This window comes from Microcaecilia unicolor, chromosome 11 (assembly GCF_901765095.1).
Source record: "Microcaecilia unicolor chromosome 11, aMicUni1.1, whole genome shotgun sequence".
Taxonomy (NCBI): Eukaryota; Metazoa; Chordata; class Amphibia; order Gymnophiona; family Siphonopidae; genus Microcaecilia; species Microcaecilia unicolor.
Genome location: NC_044041.1, coordinates 82,684,255 through 82,702,667, shown reverse-complemented (window position 1 = coordinate 82,702,667; position 18,413 = coordinate 82,684,255). Strand labels below are relative to the sequence as shown.

Here is an 18,413-nt window from a genome sequence, read left to right as displayed (position 1 = left end):
CTTATTTTAATACTAATGAGCTTGTTGTAATACATTTGCATAGGATTAGTGGTAGCTGCTGTGGCAAATAGTAAAAACAACACAGAACCCCTTTGCGTGTTAGATGCTGAATAACATGCATGCTAGACTGGCTGCAACCAGGCTAATCAAACATTGCAAGCACGGTAAGCTATTGGCACCTGAGTCCTATAAGTGAAATCTCATGTCTCTGTGTTTCTAGTCATTTACAAGCTGACAGTCATATTGATTGAGTTCCAGCAAGTATGCAGAGCTTATCTGGGGTGAGATATTTTATACTGAAATGCCAATAAAGTATATTCCTCTTCAAATTGTAAACAATAGGGGGAAAACCATCCTCAGAATCTGCTCCAACTAAACACTGGTCATGTAATCAGTCCCCCTTACCACTTAGGCTTTACTACTGCTCCAATGTTCATTTGTTTTGGGAATCAACATGGAACAGAATCCTGGAAATCATTCCTATAGAAAACCCCAAACCAATCTCATACGACATTGTTATTCTCAGATCTTCATGTCCCCCGACATATCATACCTGATGAACTGGTCAAGATATTCATCACAGTGGCTCCGCGCTGGTGCACTGCCCTCTCTGCCCCGGAACAGGTTACTTCCTGTTCCGGGACAGAGAGAGCAGTGAACCAGCGTGGAGCCGACACACCCCAGCAACTTGCAGTCGGGGCGGATCGGCCCTCCCGCCCGTCCCTCGCCACAGGTATGCGCTCCGGGGGGGGGGGGGGTGCACTCCAGCGGGAGGAGGGTGCGCTCCAGTGGGAGGAGGGTGCGCCGTGCTGCACCCGGGGGGGGGGGGGGTGCGCAGCGGCGACCCGCCCGGGTGTCAGCTTCCCTCGCTACGGCTCTGATTCATCATGCTAGCTTTAGCATCACATTTGATTGTTCTTCACTGGAAAGACAATACTAAACTAAATATTGTTGAATGTTGGTCACATCTATGTGCAGTCCATAAATACAAAGCTGCTAATGCTGTTCACATTCGCAGTATCTTCCATTCTCAAGTTTGGTCACCGCTATTGCAATAAATCAGATGTCAATACTAGTTAGCTGAACATTCTATCAGTGTTGTATTAAGTTTGCTAATTTGTATGGTTGTATTGTATCCACTTTGTAAATGTATCTGTTCTTCATGGTTCTTTGTCATAACAGAAAATCAATAAAAAGATCTTTTAAAAAATGTATACAACAGGAAGTGAACCACAAACCCTGGTTAGGAGCCATTACCAAATGATGACATATGTATTGTCCCCGGGTTCTATAAAGGTTGCCCAAGTTTGCGTGCCTAAATTTGGGCTCGATCCTAAGATGCGCATACAACTTAATTAATTAATGAGCCAATTAATTGGGTACTAGCAATTATTGATGTTAATTGGCACCAATTAGGATTTGCATGTGCATCTGGCTGCACACTATTCTATAAGGTATGATGCCTAGCCAATAGCTCAAAAGGGGGCATGGCTATGGGAGGGGCATGTGTCATGCGCTGTTACAGAATACTGCCTCAACGCACCAAGCTTGGGTGCCAACACTTACACCAAGTTTCAGCAGGCATAAATCTGATGCCAAAAGTTAGGTGCCAGAAAAGATTGACACTGAGCATGATTCTATAAAGCACACACACCTTTTATAGAATCACACGTAGCGCCAGATTCTATATATGGTGCCTAAAAGATCTGCATGAAAAACATTTCTGCCTGAGAGTATTCTATAAGCAGCATCTAGATTTAGGCGTGGTATATAGAATACGCTTAGTTGATATCCCAGCGCCTAAAACTACGCACCTCCATTTACACTAACATGGCGTCAGTGGCGATCCTAGGTCGGCTGCCACCCGGGGCGGATCGCTGCTGCGCACCCTCCCCCCCGGGTGCAGCGGCATCTGTCCCCCAAGGGTGCAGCATGACACCCCCCCGGCACAATGACACCCCCCCTCCCCGGCGCATCAAGCCCCCCCCCCAGCACAATGACACCTCCTCCCTGGCGCATCAAGCTCCCCGCCCCGGGTGCATTCTTGGCTGCTGGAGGATGCAGAGAGCAGCTGCACGCCTGTCGGCTCCACTGGCTCCCTGCTCCCTCTGCCCTGGAACAGGAAGTAACCTGCCCCGGAAGTAACCTGTTCCGGGGCAGAGGGAGCAGGGAACCAGCGGAGCCGACAGGCACACGGCTGCTCTCTGCACCCTCCAGCAGCGTGCACCCGGGGCGGACCACCCCCACCGCCCCGCCCTTGCTATGCCGCTGCGTGGCATAAATCCCGGTGCGCAGATTTAGACACAGAAGGCCACTATATAACTCTTCTTCTCTACAATTCTCCAACGTGTCTGTAACACATGAACCTCTTTGATAATAACATCACTTTGTATCTGTTTTATCATTGAAGGCGACTAATGCCTCACGGTACTATGTAAGCCATATTGAGCCTGCAAATAGCAACATAGTAACATAGTAGAATACGGCAGAAAAAGACCTGCATGGTCCATCCAGCCTGCCCAACAAGATAAACTCATATGTGCTAAAATAGGTGGGAAAATGTGGGGTACAAATGTAACAAATAAATAAATAAATATTCTATAACAGTGTGTGTAAATTTTGGAATGCCCATGAAATGCCCATTTGCCCACCCATAATTATGCCCCTTTTTGCCTGCACATATTAGAATTTAGCTGCAGCGCATTACAGAATACGCTTAGCGAGTTGTGCTCATAAATTCTAATTATTGCCAATTAGCGCTCATTATTGCTTAAGTGCTGTTATCAACACTGATTATCTTGTTAAGTCAATTAAGTTACGTGGGCTGTTATAGAATACGCTTGGATTTGGGCGCGGAATGCTAGGCATGCTATATAGAATCTGGGACTTAGTGCCCATCTTTTCTGGTGTACATTTTTGAGCACGATTTATAGAATCTGGTCCTGTATCTATAAACGTGCACACCTGTGACAATCTGTCATAGTGCGACTTGGGTCCACAGAAAGGGCTGATACTCACAAGATGTGTGATCATCCTCTGGACTGCAAAGTGAATCCACCCCCGTGTCTTCAGGAAGGGGTCTATGCAACAGCACCATCAAGAAGCCAAAAAATGAAGTCCAAACAAGGAAGCATATATAGAAAACAGAACAGAGGAATGAGAATAAATTTCTCCCACGTTTCTGATACTGAGAATACTATATTGTAACCTGTTACAGAGTATCACCAAAGCATCTGATCTATATGCAGAATACTAGTATTCGCCCAATCATATAACAGCTCACAGTGAATCGCAACGGATTCTATATAGTGCGATGAGTTGTGCACGCAAATCTGGTCGTATTATGGATTTGTGTGCGCAACTTAATTAGCTTAACAAGCCAATCTGTGATGCTAACTGAACTTAACAAGTATTGACACTACATAAGTCCATAAGTATTGCCATACTGGGAAAGACCAAAGGTCCATCAAGCCCAGCATCCTGTTTCCAACAGTGGCCAATCCAGATCACAAATACCTGGCAAGGTCCCAAAAAAGTACAAAACATTTTATACTGCTTATCCCAGAAATAGTGGATTTTCCCTAAGTCTATTTAATAACAGTCTATGAACTTTTCCTTTAGGAAGCCATCCAAACCTTTTTAAAACTCTGCTAAGCTATCCACTTTTACCACATTCTCTGGCAACGAATGCCAGAGTTTAATTACACGTTGATTGAAGAAAATCTTTCTCCGATTCGTTATAAATTTACTACATTGTAGCTTCATCGCATGCCCCCTAGTCTTAGTATGGCATTAATTAGAATTTACACATAGAAATGTCTAAGCATATTCTATAAAGTGATGCGCGTAAATTCTAAGACACGGATCTGAAAAAGGGGTGTGGCCATGGGAGGGGCATGAGCGGGTCATGAGCATTCCTAGAATTTATGCTCACTGTTATAGAATAGGCCCTTTCCACGTGTAATTTAGGCATCGGCATTTACACCAGGTTTTCATTGGTGTAACTGGCTGCGACTACATATAGATGCAGAAAACAGATGTTGGGCATATTCTAGAAACCGCACCTAAATTTAGGTGTGATTTATAGAATACGCCTGTGTATTTTCTTTCAGCTCCCATTTTTTAGGCATGATATATAGAATCTAGTCCTTAATTACCGACATGCATAAACTTAGCACACTATCCCTGCACAACCCTTGCAGGGCACACACAAAAGAAATCATGTCAGAAGCATCTAGAAAAGTAAAGAGCAATTTCAGAAAGATGATCTTTTTATATGAGCAGATAGCTGGGGTGCAGAGGTTTCAAGGGGGCATGGGTTGAGAGGGCCAAAAGTGTACCCGTGCAATTCCCATTTTACAGTGGGAATACACATATTTAACAAAAAAAATTCTCTGTCAGCTTTTGGATGAGCTGTGAGGCATTCTTAGGTTTCATCAAAGTGCTCATTTAAGTCAGAAGTTAAAATGAGTGATAGAGGGGGTAATTTTGCTTAACCTCCTGGGGATGTTTTTTGGAGTTTCAGAATGCTTTTGGGATTGTGCTCCTCAATTGTGCATATTTTTCTGAAATAGGGCCTGTACTTATAGTTGTTGGTACTTATCCTTGGAGGTGTCAAAAATCAGCATTCCTGAATATAATCATTGACATTTGTAAGTGGAATATGCCAAGCAATGTTGTTCATGCTGATATTCATATATGTATTTGCCGACTTACATATTCTACAAAAGGCTCCATGTTCCTAAGGGAACTGTGAACATGGGGGCAGTATGTTCAAGGGGGAGTCGGGAGGGGAAGAAGCTTCTTTTTTTGTTCGCCACCCCCTTTAAGAAGCAGCCTGGCTTTTAGTTGGTATTGTTCTTCTAGAAGTAATGCAGCTTGTAGTATTCACCACAAGCTGCGTTATTTGCTTTACATAGCAATTAGGCATTTTGAATACATTTTTGTGCTCTACATCTCATTACTTTGTCTCCCGTGGTAACTCAAATTAATGTGTGTTACCATAATATAATGCACATTATTGCCCTTTAACACATGTTAACGGGGAAATTACATGCATTATGGCCATAATGCACCTTAATAATTACTCCCTTCCCACCAAGTTTTCATCTTCTAGAATTCCCAGTTGAAATCTGAGCATGGATGGTCTCAACTTAGTCATGGACCATGTACGATATTTGTTCAGCACACCATTGCTCACAAGTCGGAATCTTCAAGAATAAACTGATTATTTGGAGGGAAAAGGGAAGTGTTTGCTTATTTTTTATTAATTTTTCTTTCATGTGCCCCATCATACAATGTAAAAACTCAAATAATTCAATGTAAGATATTAACTAGATAAGACAAAGGTGTATATTTTTGATGGTTCTCACTTTTGAAGAACAAGAGAGGACACAGTCTCTGGTTTGTACTCATTTTGTAATACTGTGATCCAAACACTCTGATAATAAGCAAAGTCTTTTCTATAATACCAAGGTGCATATGTTCAGGTGGCAGGGCCACCGAGAGGGAAGGGGGGCAGGGGAACAAGATGTCTGTCCTGCCAATGCGGAAACAGGAAGTTACTTCTCAGGAGGCAGGACACGGCAGGAAGAAGGACCTATAGTGGGCAGAACACTTTCTCTCGTTCACTGCTGTGGGAGGGGGGGGGCATGAGGTGGCGGCAGGGGAAAGCAGCTGGGGAGCAGCAGCAGCAGTGGGGGTAGCAACAGTGGGGGGGGGGGGGGACGACAGCGGTGGGGCCCTGAAGGACCAATAGTCAGCAGAGCACTCTGTTTCTCGTTCACTGCTGTGGGAGGGGGCGGTGGTGGTGGCTGAGGAGGAGCAGCAGTGGAAGCAGCAGCAGCAGCGGTGGTGGGGGGACAGCAGTGGGGCCCTGAAGATTGTTTGCCCTGGGCCCAACTTTATCTCTTGGTGGCCCTGTCTGGTGATGGACTCCTGAGTTAATAAAAGATGGGATAACAAGCAAAGGAAAAAAATACCAGGGGTACAAGATGGGGATGCTTAGGCTTGTCCTGCATCTGAGTCCTTCCTAAATGGAGCTTATCAATGAACAGAGGGACAGCATGCTCTCTCAAAGACAGTAGAACAAGACTTCCTCTCAAATGGTTCAGTTGGCAAGATCAGTGCCCTTAACCTGAATTGCACAGTAAGTCCACTGTACTGCAGACACAGGATGTCTGTGACACTTCAATAAGCAGGGAAAAGGGGACACTCCAGCTGTAAGGATTGAATATTTAAAGATGTCTGCAAATGCAGCCGCACCTGCCTCCTTCTTCCTCCACTGACTCCTTGGATTTTGCTTTTTTGACTCTCTGAGTTGTAGCTATTTCTTCTACGCATCCCCAAAGTTAGATTTGAGAGATAAAGGTTTATGTGAACCTTAGCCATAAATGTAAGTGGGTAAAAACTATGGTGTTCTGTATGTAATATGAAAACCACTTTGGTTGTACCACAGAAAGGTGGTGTATCCAATGTATTGCCCTTCTCTTTTAGAATATGCAACTGGAGTGCATAGAACAGGACTTTCAACCCAGTCCTCGGGACAACACCAAGTAAGTCTGGTTTTCAAGATATCCCACAATGGGTATACATGAGATAAATTTGCATGCACCGCCTCCACTGTATGCAAATCTATTCCATTCATTTTTTTCTACTCTGCTGATCAGACATGCAGTGGCTTTTAGTTGTCAAGCTCCTGTCTTATGGAATTCATTACCCTTAGCTATTCAATTAAAAATGCACTAGCCTACCTTCGTAAGGCTGTAATAACTTGGCTCTTTACTTAGGCCATTCCCCTAATGGCTATGGCAGATGTTTCTTGGGCTGGGGTTCAGTTGTAGACAGTGGAGATAGGGTTTAATTTTATTTATTTTTTAAATGTATTGGGGTTGTGATGAGGTGTTGATTGTGGTGACCATTATGATGTTGGCTGAGGGATGTTGATGGTTGGTAGCATGTATGACTCTGTTTTTATGGTTTGTTTTTTGTTTTGTTTTGTTACTTTTGTAATCGTCGTGTGGCATTACTGAAGTGGTGGATATCAAATTTGAATAAATACCTTGCTGAAAAAAAACATAAGATTCCCAACACCATGAAATTAATATAGCTATGTGTGTTTATTGAAACATCTGTATTTGTCCATGCTTTCTTGAATTCAGGTACAATCCCCATCTCTACCACTTCCACCAGAAGGATGTTCCACACATCCACCACTCTTTCGGTAAAGATGTTTTTCCTTAGATTACTCCCGAGTTTGTCCCTTTTCACCTTCATCCTATGCTTCTCCATCATTCCAGAGTTTTCTTTCAATTGAGACTTGCCTCCTGTGCATTCTTGCCATGGCAATGTTCACCGATTAGGCCAGAACATGCACACTCTTCACTCCTAGGGCTAAAAAATACATTTAGGGCCCTGGTTACTAAGGCACATTAGAGGTGTGTTAGCATTTTCAGTGCACGCTAAGCATTAGCGTGAGCTAACTGTTTAGATGCCCATAGGGATATTATGGGCGTGGGCATCTACACGGTTAGCTCATGCTAATGCTTAGCGTGCACCAAAAATGTTAACGCGCCTCTAGCGTGGCTTAGTAAACAGGACCCTAGCGCTGGGAGTGGAGAGTGTGCAAGTTCTGGGCTAATCATTTAACATTGCCATGCACTAACAAATTAGCACAAGTTTAGTATGTGAGTCCCTACATAATAGGTGGCAGTAGGGGATCATGCCCTAATAGTCATTCACTAATGGGAAAATTAGCACATGAACCAGAAATACAGGGGTGAATCAAAATATGAATACCAGAACCATACACTGTAACTCAAAAATTTTTTTTGTTACTCTTAATACATTTATAGAACATATAAACTTTTATTCATACTGCCATAAACATTTACATTTAAAGTCCACTCTCAAACTAAGGAGATGAAATGAAGGAATCCAAAAATACTAGGACTAGGGGGCATGCAATGAAGCTACAATGTAGTAAATTTAAAACAAATCGGCAGTGGCGTAGCAAGGGCGGCTGACACCCAGGGCGGGTCGCCGCTGCACACCCCCCCAGGTGCAGCACGGCACCCCCCCTCGGTGCACGCACCCCCCCAGAGTGCATTATTACCACTGGCACTCCACCCCGCCGAGTGCACGTTGTCGCTGGGAGCTGCGTCAGCTCCGTTGGTTCCCTGCTGTCTCTGCCCCGGAACAGGAAGTAACCTGTTCCAGGGCAAAGAGAGCAGGTAACCAGCGGCGCCGACACCCCCCAGCAGTGTGCACCCGGGGTGGACCGCCCCCTCTTCCTACGCCACTGCGAATCGGAGAAAAGTTTTCTTCACTCAACGTGTAATTAAACTCTGGAATTCGTTGCCAGAGAATGTGGTAAAGGCGGTTAGCTTAGCGGAGTTTAAAAAAGGTTTGGACAGCTTCCTAAAGGAAAAGTCCATAGACCGTTAATAAATGGACTTGGGGAAAATCCACTATTTCTGGGATAAGCAGTATAAAATGTTTTGTACTTTTTTGGGATCTTACCAGGTATTTGTGACCTGGATTGGCCACTGTTGGAAACAGGATGCTGGGCTTGATGGACCTTTGGTCTTTCCCAGTATGGCAATACTTATGTACATAATAGGTGGCAGTAGGGGATCATGCCCTAATAGCCATTCACTAATGGGAAAATTAGCACATGAACCAGAAATACAGGGGTGAATCAAAATATGAATGCCAGAACCATACACTGTAACTGAAAAACATTTTTGTTACTCTTAATACATTTATAGAACATATAAACATTTATTCATATTGCCATAAACATTTACATTTAAAGTCCACACTCAAACTAAGGAGATGAAATGAAGGAATCTGGGGCACTGAAGATAATTCCATTAATCAATCCCTGAAACCCAACCACAGCCTATAACATCGGATAATACAGTCTACAAATATGTTCCTAAATCAGTGAAGATCAAGCTTTTAATGCTTCCAAAGTCAAGTGGCTTAAAGCATGCCAAAATATTATTATTTGTTCAGGGATATCCAAAAGCAAACCTCTTTGATCAGGGCTATATGAAAAAAAGCCCATAAGGGAATTCACCCTCTCCTCTTTCACACTCCAAAAAATAAAGATTTTGCCAAATCTTCTTTTATCAGCAATAAAATCCACAGGTCAAAATCTGTCCTCTATATAGATCCATATTTCACCACCTGGCTTTCTCAGGAGGGACAGAGTTCTGGACAGATTATGGAGTGGAGGAGTAGCCTAGTGGTTAGTGCAGTGGACCTTGTTCCTGGGGAACTGAGTTCAATTCCCACTGCAGCTCCTTACTACTACTACTTAACATTTCTAGAGCGCTACTAGGGTTACGCAGCGCTGTACAATTTAACAAAGAAGGACGGTCCCTGCTCAGGTGAGCTTACAATCTAAAGGACAAAATGTCAAGTTGGTGTAGTCTAGATTTCTGAGTATAGGTGTGGTGGTTAGGTGCCAAAGGCGACATTGAAGAGGTGGGCTTTGAGCAGTGATTTGAAGATGGGCAGGGAGGGGGCTTGGCGTATGTGCTCAGGAAGTTTGTTCCACGCTTGAGGTGAGGCGAGGCAGAAAGGGCGGAGCCTGGAGTTGGCGGTGGTGGAGAAGGGTACTGAAAGGAGGGATTTGTCTAGAGAGCGGAGGTTACGGGTAGGAACGTAAGGGGAGATGAGGGTAGAGAGGTAAGGAGGGGCTGCGGATCGAGTGCATTTGTAGGTTAGTAGGAAAAGCTTGAACTGTATGCGGTACCTGATCAGAAGCCAGTGAAGTGACTTGAGGAGAGGGGTGATATGAGTATATCAGTCCAGGCGGAAGATAAGACGTGCAGCTGAGTTCTGAATGGACTGAAGGGGGGGATAGATGGCTAAGTGGGAGGCCAGTAAGGAGTAGGTTGCAGTAGTCAAGGCGAGAGGTAATGAGAGAGTGGATGAGAGTATGGGTGGTGTGCTCAGAGAGGAAAGGGCGAATTTTGCTAATGTTATAGAGGAAGAAGCGACAGGTCTTGGCTATCTACTGGATATGTGCAGAGAAGGAGAGGGAGGAGTCGAAGATGACACCGAGGTTGCGGGCAGATGAGACGGGGACGATGAGGGTGTTATCAACTGAAATAGAGAGTGGAGGGAGAGGAGAGGTGGGTTTGGGTGGGAAGACAAGAAGTTCGGTCTTGGCCATGTTCAGTTTCAGGTGGCGATTGGACATCCATGCAGCAATGTCGGATAAGCAGGCCGATACTTTGGCCTGGGTTTCCGCAGTGATGTCTGGTGTGGAGAGATAAAGCTGGGTGTCGTCAGCATAGAGATGGTAGTGGAAGCCATGAGATGAAATCAGGGAGCCCAGGGAAGAGGTGTAGATTGAGAAAAGGAGGGGTCCAAGGACAGATCCCTGGGGGACTCCGACAGAGAGTGGGATAGGGGAGGACGACGACCCCTGAGAGTGTACTCTGAAGGTACGATGGGAGAGATAAGAGGAGAACCAGGAGAGAACTAGGAGAGGACAGAGCCCTGGAATCCAAAGGAGGACAGAGTGTCAAGAAATAAGTTATGATTGACAGTGTCAAAGGCAGCGGATAAGTCGAGGAGGATGAGGATGGAGTAGTGACCTTTGGATTTGGCGAGGAGTAGGTCATTGCAGACTTTAGATAGTGCCGTTTCTGTCGAGTGCAGGGGGCGAAAGCCGGATTGAAGCGGATCGAGAATGGCATGACTCTGGCCAAGTCACTTAACCCTCCATTGCCCCTGGTACAAAATAAGTACCTGAATATATGTAAACTGCTTTGAATGTAGTTGCAAAAGCCTCAGAAAGGTGGTATATCAAGTCCTATTTCCCTTTCCCTATTTGAGATTCTACATGGAATGTTGCTACTATTTGAGATTTTACATGGAATGTTGCTATTCCACTAGCAACATTCCATGTAGAAGCCTGCCCTTGCAGATCAGCAACGCGGCCGCACAGGCTTCTGTTTCTGTGAGTGTCAGACTCACAGAAACAGAAGCCTGCGTGGCCGCATTGCTGATCTGCAAGGGCAGGCTTCTACATGGAATGCTGCTAGTGGAGGAGTAGCCTAGTGGTTAGTGCAGTGGATTTTGATCTTGGGGAACTGAGTTCAATTCCCACTACAGCTCCTTGTGACTTTGGTCAAGTCACTTAACCCTCCATTGCCCCGGTACAAAATAAGTACCTGAATACCATGTAAACTGCTTTGAATGCAGTTGCAAAAAACCACAGAAAGGTAGCATATCAAGTCCCATTTCCCTTTCCCTACCCCAGCCTGATCAACCTTAACAGTCAAAAAACACTGAACTGTGGTTAGGTTTCAGGGCAATATGAATAAAAGTTTTTATGTTCTATAAATGTATTACCAGTAACAAACTTTTGTTTAAATTAGCACACAGCCATTAATAGGAAAAATAGGAAAATTGATCGGCCATTATACCCCGGGGGTAAAAATGGCCTTAGTGCTCAGGAATGACCCATGTATTGGCATGCTAAGGCCACTTTTTACTGCTGTTTGGTAAAGGTCTCCTAAATGAGGTCTGATCAGATACTTATACAGAAGTACTATCACCTTCTTTTTCCTACTGGCCACGTCTCTCCCTATGTACCCAAGCATCCTTCTGGCTTTGACTTTGGCTATCACCTTTTCTACCTGTTTAAGGTCATCAGATACCATCACCTCCAGGTCTCACTGTTTTGTTTTGGGGTTTTTTTATGAACAGAATTACTTTACTCCTAAACTGTACATCTTCCTTGGATTTTTGCAGCCCAAATACATGACTCTGCATTTTATTTTTTTTTAGTATTAAGTCTTAGCAGCTAAGTTCTAAACATTCTTCAAGCTTTGCTAGATTCCTCCGCATGTTATCCACTCTTTCCAGGGTATCTACCCTGTTGCAGATTTTGGTATCATCCAGAAAGAGGAAAAACTTAACCCAACTGTCCTTCCACCCTAGAATTTGCAAAAATGTTAAAAACAACAGGACCGTATCCTCAGAGTGAGTCCCATTTACTGCCACACTTTGTCGCTTAAGCAGTTTCTAACCCGGTCATTCATTTCAAGGCCTAGACCAAGACGCTCAGTCTACTTATAAGTTGACTTCTGGGAATTGTGTCAAAGGTTTTTTTTTTTTTCAATAAGTGTACACAAATCAAATCCCATAAACAATATTTTCACTGTGACCTCTGTTCAAGATGATATCATAGGCCTTTACAGAACAGCAGTCTTTTGTGTCTTGTTAAACCATGGCCAAAAAGTCAATGAATAAACATTTTAGAGCAATGCACTCGCTGCCCATCCAAGTGTCAATGCATTCTTCATAATGAGATGCAAATGGGAAATTAGAAGAACAAATAAATGCATAAATCTACTCCAATCTCTCATTCCTGAGAACACAGTTTCAGCCTCAAACCAGTTTAGGGCCTCTTTTATCAAAACTGTGCTAGTGGTCCCTAATGCGGGAATGCCGACAAAGCCCATTCATTTCGAATGGGCTTCGTTGGCAGTGCCGCGCAAGAGCCACTAGCGTGGCTTGATAGAAGAGGCCCTTAGTTTGTAACTGATACCTCTCTCCCTTCAGTTCTTCCACAAAATTAACTGCTGATCCACACCAAATCAGTGATTATAAACTGAACCCCCTCCCCCCCAAAATAAAAATGAAGTCTAACCTATCATAGCTCTTTTCAACAAGACATAAACTCACAGAATAGAGTCTTCTAGTGAGTAGGATACATTTACGAACATATATTGTGCAGACAGAATTGACCATATTTAGGACTATGCATGATTACTGTTGATGGACTGAAAGAGCAGGAGACTAACAAACACAGGTGCATCATAGGAAACAGGAAATTAACAATATATTTACTAAGAGAGTCTTTCTATCCACTTTCACTTAGGCTATAACAAGATTAGACGATAGTGCCTTAATAATAATTATTTGTATATTACTACTGGTCATATGCAGCACTGTTGGTAAGTTTTCGGGTGCAATAAATCCATGCCACAAAGAACTTACAATCTAAATGGATATCTGAGGCAAGAGGAGATAAAGGGGCCCATTTACTAACGTGTAGTAAAGTTTTGTACTTAACACATGTTAATGACCATTTTGAATATGCATTAAGTATAAATGCCTTTGTGATGATGTTTGATTGTAGAAAAATGTTTTGCTAACATAGGGTTTGCTGACATAGGGTTAATCATTCTTACAATTTCTACAATAAATGTAGACCCTCTGAAATGTAGATTCTCTGGCCTTGTACATTACTAGTAGTAGAATGGAATGTACCTTGATATGCTTGGGAGCCAGACAAGCTAACTCCCAGTAGCCTAGAAATGTAACATGTTAAATGTGAGTGTGTTGACAGACACGCAGGCACTAAGATTCCTTTGTGTCCCTTCAAGTAGAAAAGAGCAGGGGAAAGGAATCTTAGACCAGACAACCTTCCGACTACAGTTGGATCTGTCTCCTTGCAAGTAAATAAAATGCTTAAACCTGACTTGGTCTGATGGTATTTGTGAGTATGTTAATTAAAATTCTTTTAACATTGATGGAGTGATCAGCATTTCAGGGGAACTTAGGTACAACTCTAGCCACCTTACTGTGCAGATTAGATGGACCTTACTGGTCTTTATCTGCCATTACTTAGGGCTTCTTTTACAAAGCCGCGCTAGTGATTCCCGCGCGGCGAATGAGAGGAAGCCCATAGGAACTGAATTGGCTTCCTCTCATTTGCTGCACCGAGAATCATTAGCACAGCTTTGTAAAAGAGGCCCTTACTGTGTTACAATGTAAACCATAATGCAGGACAAACCACTAACGTGCGAAAGTGTAATTCTTTTTGTTGCATTATTTGCTAGATTTGCAGTTAACATGGGTTACAGTAAAGTACATTAATTGCAGTGACCACTATCAGCCCATTCCCCGTATTATAAAATTCTGTATTTAAAAGCAAGATGTTACATGTATTAGCAGCCTGACTTATAAGTTTTTTTTAATGTATATTAAATCCCATGTTAAACCCTTAACACATCTTAGTAAATAGGGTCCCAAATTGTGACCTATACATTGTTACAAGGAATGCCAGTGGAAGAAGTGAGACTTGGGTCCTGGCTTCCATGGTTTTCAGCCCATTGCTCTAGTCTAACCCAAAATCTGGTCCTGGAAGCACCCTAGCCAGTCAGGTTTTCAGGATACCCACAATGAATATTCATGAGAGAGATTTGCATGCACTGCCTCCATTGTATGCAAATCTATCTCATGAATATTCATTGTGGATATATTGAAAACCTGGCTGGCTGGGGTGCCACTGCTCTAACCACTTTCTCCAAAATTTCCAAAAGCCTTCTTTATCTATTCTCCCAACTTAGACATATAGCCTTCCTTGCTAGCAACTGAGGTTAGCTGAACAAGTTGTAAGGGTTTATACGGGCAGTGGTGTACAGACAAAATTGTAATATACATAGTAGACGATGGCAGATAAAGTCTGCCTAATAAAAAACTCAGCATCCTTACAGGCTCAACTTCCTCTTTCAGGCCAGTCACTTCTATGTGGCACACTACAGGCCCCACAACTCCAGTTGCCATTATACTACAGTATTGTCTTCCATAGTTGTTCCTATCCTGTTTGACACATGTGCCTGACTCCTGGCTCTGCCTGCTAGCCCTGACCTTTCCTCATCACTGTGCTCCCTAGCACCTGTTTGCTCAGGTCATCATGCGGACACTTGTGTCAGAGCAATGGCCCCATGGTGCTAGAAGCCTTCCCTGTCTCTTGTGGGCAAAGCAGTCTCATGTGTCAGGGCTAAGTACTGTAATCCTTGCTTTTTGTTTATTGGATCATATAGTAATGTAAAACATTACAAATAAACTAGCGGAGCTTACAGCAGAATTTGGATGTTGATAGTAAAAACAAAATAAAGAAAAAAAAACACCAAAACATTCCCTACCAAATGTCCCAAATACAATCAATGTATGAAGTTTATATTGTAAAGATATTTATGTACTGTGTAATTCTACAGTGCACCATGTTTTTCTGAAGCTTTTATTTTATTTAAATAGGGATTGGGAGTCATGAGGTAACTTTTAACCTGTGGCACTTTAGAAAGCAAAGGCAAATGTAAATCTGTAAGTATTTTATAAAAAGAAAACTCATGCTGCTAGTAGTTTCTTTTACTGCATAAGAATGTTAAAGTGTTTACCGTTGACTCGTCAGAAATGTTCTACTCAAGGTGTGCAACAACAGGAAAATATGGTGTTGTAGAAAACAGTTGTCAAAATTGTCCTGGATAGATTTTTGCACCAAGTATTATCTTGTAAATGAGGAGGTCTTACACATGAGTGACAGTTTTCAGAGCCAGTTAACTGAGTAAATTTACCTTGCTAAGAATTGCGTTTTTCAAGGAGCGAGGGGAGTCTTAAATAGAAACCCAAAACAAAAACTCAATGAGGATCAATTAAGGGGAGATGAGATGCAAAAAAAAGTTATTGAAGTAAAAATAAAACCTGAAGGGTTTATTGATCCAGACATTCAAATTAAGATTTTATGTAAATAGATGTGATGCTTTCATTAATTTAAAAAAAATCCATAAAAGACCTGACTTGGCCATGTTTCAGGTATCTCTCCACACTCGTCCTTCCCTACTCCCCTTCCCGTGCGCTCCGATCTATGGCTAAATCCTTCTTATCTGTTCCCTTCTCCGCTACTGCCAACTCCAGACTTCGCTCCTTCTGTCTTGCTGCACCCTACGCCTGGAATAAACTTCCTGAGCCCCTACGTCTTGCCCCATCCTTGACCATCTTTAAATCTAGATTGAAAGCCCACCTCTTCAACATTGCTTTTGACTTGTAACCACTTATACCTCTCGCTTCTACCTACCCTCCTCTTTCCTCTACACATTAATTGATTTGCTTGCTTTATTATTATTGTCTATTAGATTGTAAGCTCTTTGAGCAGGGACTGTCTTTCTTCTATGTTTGTGCAGCGCTGCATACGCTTTGTAGCGCTATATAAATGCTAAATAGTAGTAGTAGTAGTAATCAAGGGGAGGGAGGTGTCACAGATGGACACAACAGAAATATAATGCATTTTCTTGCAGAAAGAAGCCTACAATGGAGAGACATGAAAATCAGTAGGAACATAAAATTATACAGAACTTACTAGAAAGAACACCTAGAAACTATAACCCTCTTAACTGTCTGCTTCTCTCTCTGACTCAGGATAGGATCCACTTTTACTCTTTTCTGATATATCCCACTAAAGAGGGTACCAGCTGATTAGCATTTCTGACTCCACCTCCTAACTCTCACTGTAAAGAAATGACTCCATGCTTGAAATGTATTTCTTTCTGAATTCAGTTCCAGTAGTACAACAGAAAAAAAAAAAGCTGGATTTGAAATTCAACCAGGAGAGATGAATAGAGAGCTGGGATCCTGTCTCTACTCATTCAGGTTCAGGTTTTAGAAAAGGAGCTTAACTGCTTTAGAGATTATTATCTAGAAGAAATAGCCCACCTGGGAAAGTCTTCATCTTGCCATTCCTCCTTCACCTCCACGTCCATGTCCACATTCTCCATTCTTAATGTAGCTTCTGTGGTCCCCATGGAGCTCAGCTCAATTTGGAGACAAGGAGGAAGGGGCTGAACTTTCCAAGAAAATGTGGGATGAATCCAGTAAGAGCACAACAGGAATTCAGCTGTGAGGAAAAGAATAAATCAAGTGCAGAGCCACAGGTAGATGCCAGAATGAAGTCCAGGTTATTAGGACAACCATAGCTTCAGCACCACAGACAGCATCATTCACTACCTCCCACCTCCCTCATTATGGGGCCCTTTTACTAAGGTACACAAACGGATTTAGCACATACTAATTAATTAGTGTGTGTTATGTGCCATACAGTCCATAAGTATACATGCTAATGATTAGTGCAACTTAGTAAAAGGGCCCCTATATAACCTGACTCCTTTGCCTGCTTTTTTCTAGAATATTAGCACTTAGGTGGGTAAGTATATACTTGTACACATATGTGCTAGATGAGCACTCAGTACTGGTCTATAAATGACACATGCAACATGCTTAGCATGTAAATGCAAGGGGGGTATTTACAGGGGAGAACAATGGGTGGAACCAACATTTATGTTTCAAGTTTCCAAGTTTATTCAAATGTGACATACCGCCCATTTAGAAGACCCTCTGAGCAGTTTACAAAGCTAAAATTGAAGAAAAATGAAAGGAACGCCAATATATATGAACATAAGTAGAGAAAGGAGAAAAATAATTAAAAAAAAAAAGAATAAACTTAATCAAATATACAAATGGTTAAAATAAATCTGTACAAACAGTTATCATTGCAAGTCCCTTGGTATCTTGGTATCTATCCCAGTCCCTAGTTGAGGTTGACGGACAATTAGGATTCAAGTGAGAGGAAAGCGGGACTAAATTACAAAAGCATTACAAAAGCATTCTTAGAATAGGAAAGACTTTTAACTGTTTCTTACAGAATACTGTAGTTACTGCTAATGTGCCACATTTAGGCACATGCATTTATGTAAATGGGGACACCAAATCTACAGGCATGTTTGCTAACGGATTCTATATATATCGCGCTGAGATTTCTGCATGGAAATCAAAATGTATTCTATAACAATGTGCATAATTTAATTAGTTAACAAGCTAATCAGTGCTGATAATTGGATGTTAACAACTTTCTCTGACTGGTCAGAGACATGGGGGGAGGGGGCACATACAGCTGTTAGGAGTAGAATATGGTAGGAAAGGAGGGGTATATATCAGGGGCATAGCCAGACTTCGGCGGGAGGGGGGTCCAGAGGCCGAGGTGAGGAGGCACATTTTAGCCCCCCCTGGTGCCGCCGACTCCCCACCATTGCCGACCCCCCCGCTGCCGCCACCGCCGCTACCATCACCAACAACTTTGACACCCCCCTGCTGACGACCCTCTCGACCCCCCTCCCACCGCCAACCCTCCCCTGCCGCTGCCGTCACCTACCTTTGCTGGCGGGGGACCCCAATCCCCCCCAGCCAAGGTCCTCTTCTTCCGGCACAAAGCTTTGTTCTGTTTCTGTGAGTCTGACGGCGACGGCGGTGGCAGGTTGGCGGCGGGAGGGGGCGTCGAGAGTGTTGTCGGCAGGGGGGTCCAGGGCCAAATCTATGGGGGCCAGGCCCCCGTGGCCCCACGTAGCTATGCCACTGGTACATGTAAGAATGAAGGGTGTTATGGATTAGAAAGCTCTTGGAAATATCAGCACTAATTGTCATTAATTAGAATTTACATGCACTACTTGCTAAGCATATTCTGTCACATGGTGCATGTAAATATGTCGCACAGTCGAAGAGTAGGCGTGGTTATGGGTGTGAAATGGGCAGGTCATGGGCGTTTCTGAAAT

The 18,413-nt window shown here is 43.1% G+C and overlaps 1 protein-coding gene across 1 annotated transcript in view; it reads right to left on the bottom strand.

Annotated features, from left to right (window-relative positions):
* The window catches only part of ATCAY (ATCAY kinesin light chain interacting caytaxin), a 45,600-nt gene extending 28,987 nt beyond the window's left edge, over positions 1–16,613 (bottom strand). Inside the window, exons 1-2 of the mRNA XM_030218598.1 lie at positions 16,525–16,613; positions 3,019–3,080 (exon numbers count right to left, since the gene is read on the bottom strand). Of these exons, the coding sequence (XP_030074458.1) occupies positions 3,019–3,080; positions 16,525–16,613 (151 nt within the window). The remainder of the gene's footprint in view (positions 1–3,018; positions 3,081–16,524) is intronic.
* Between the last annotated feature and the right edge of the window lie 1,800 nt (positions 16,614–18,413).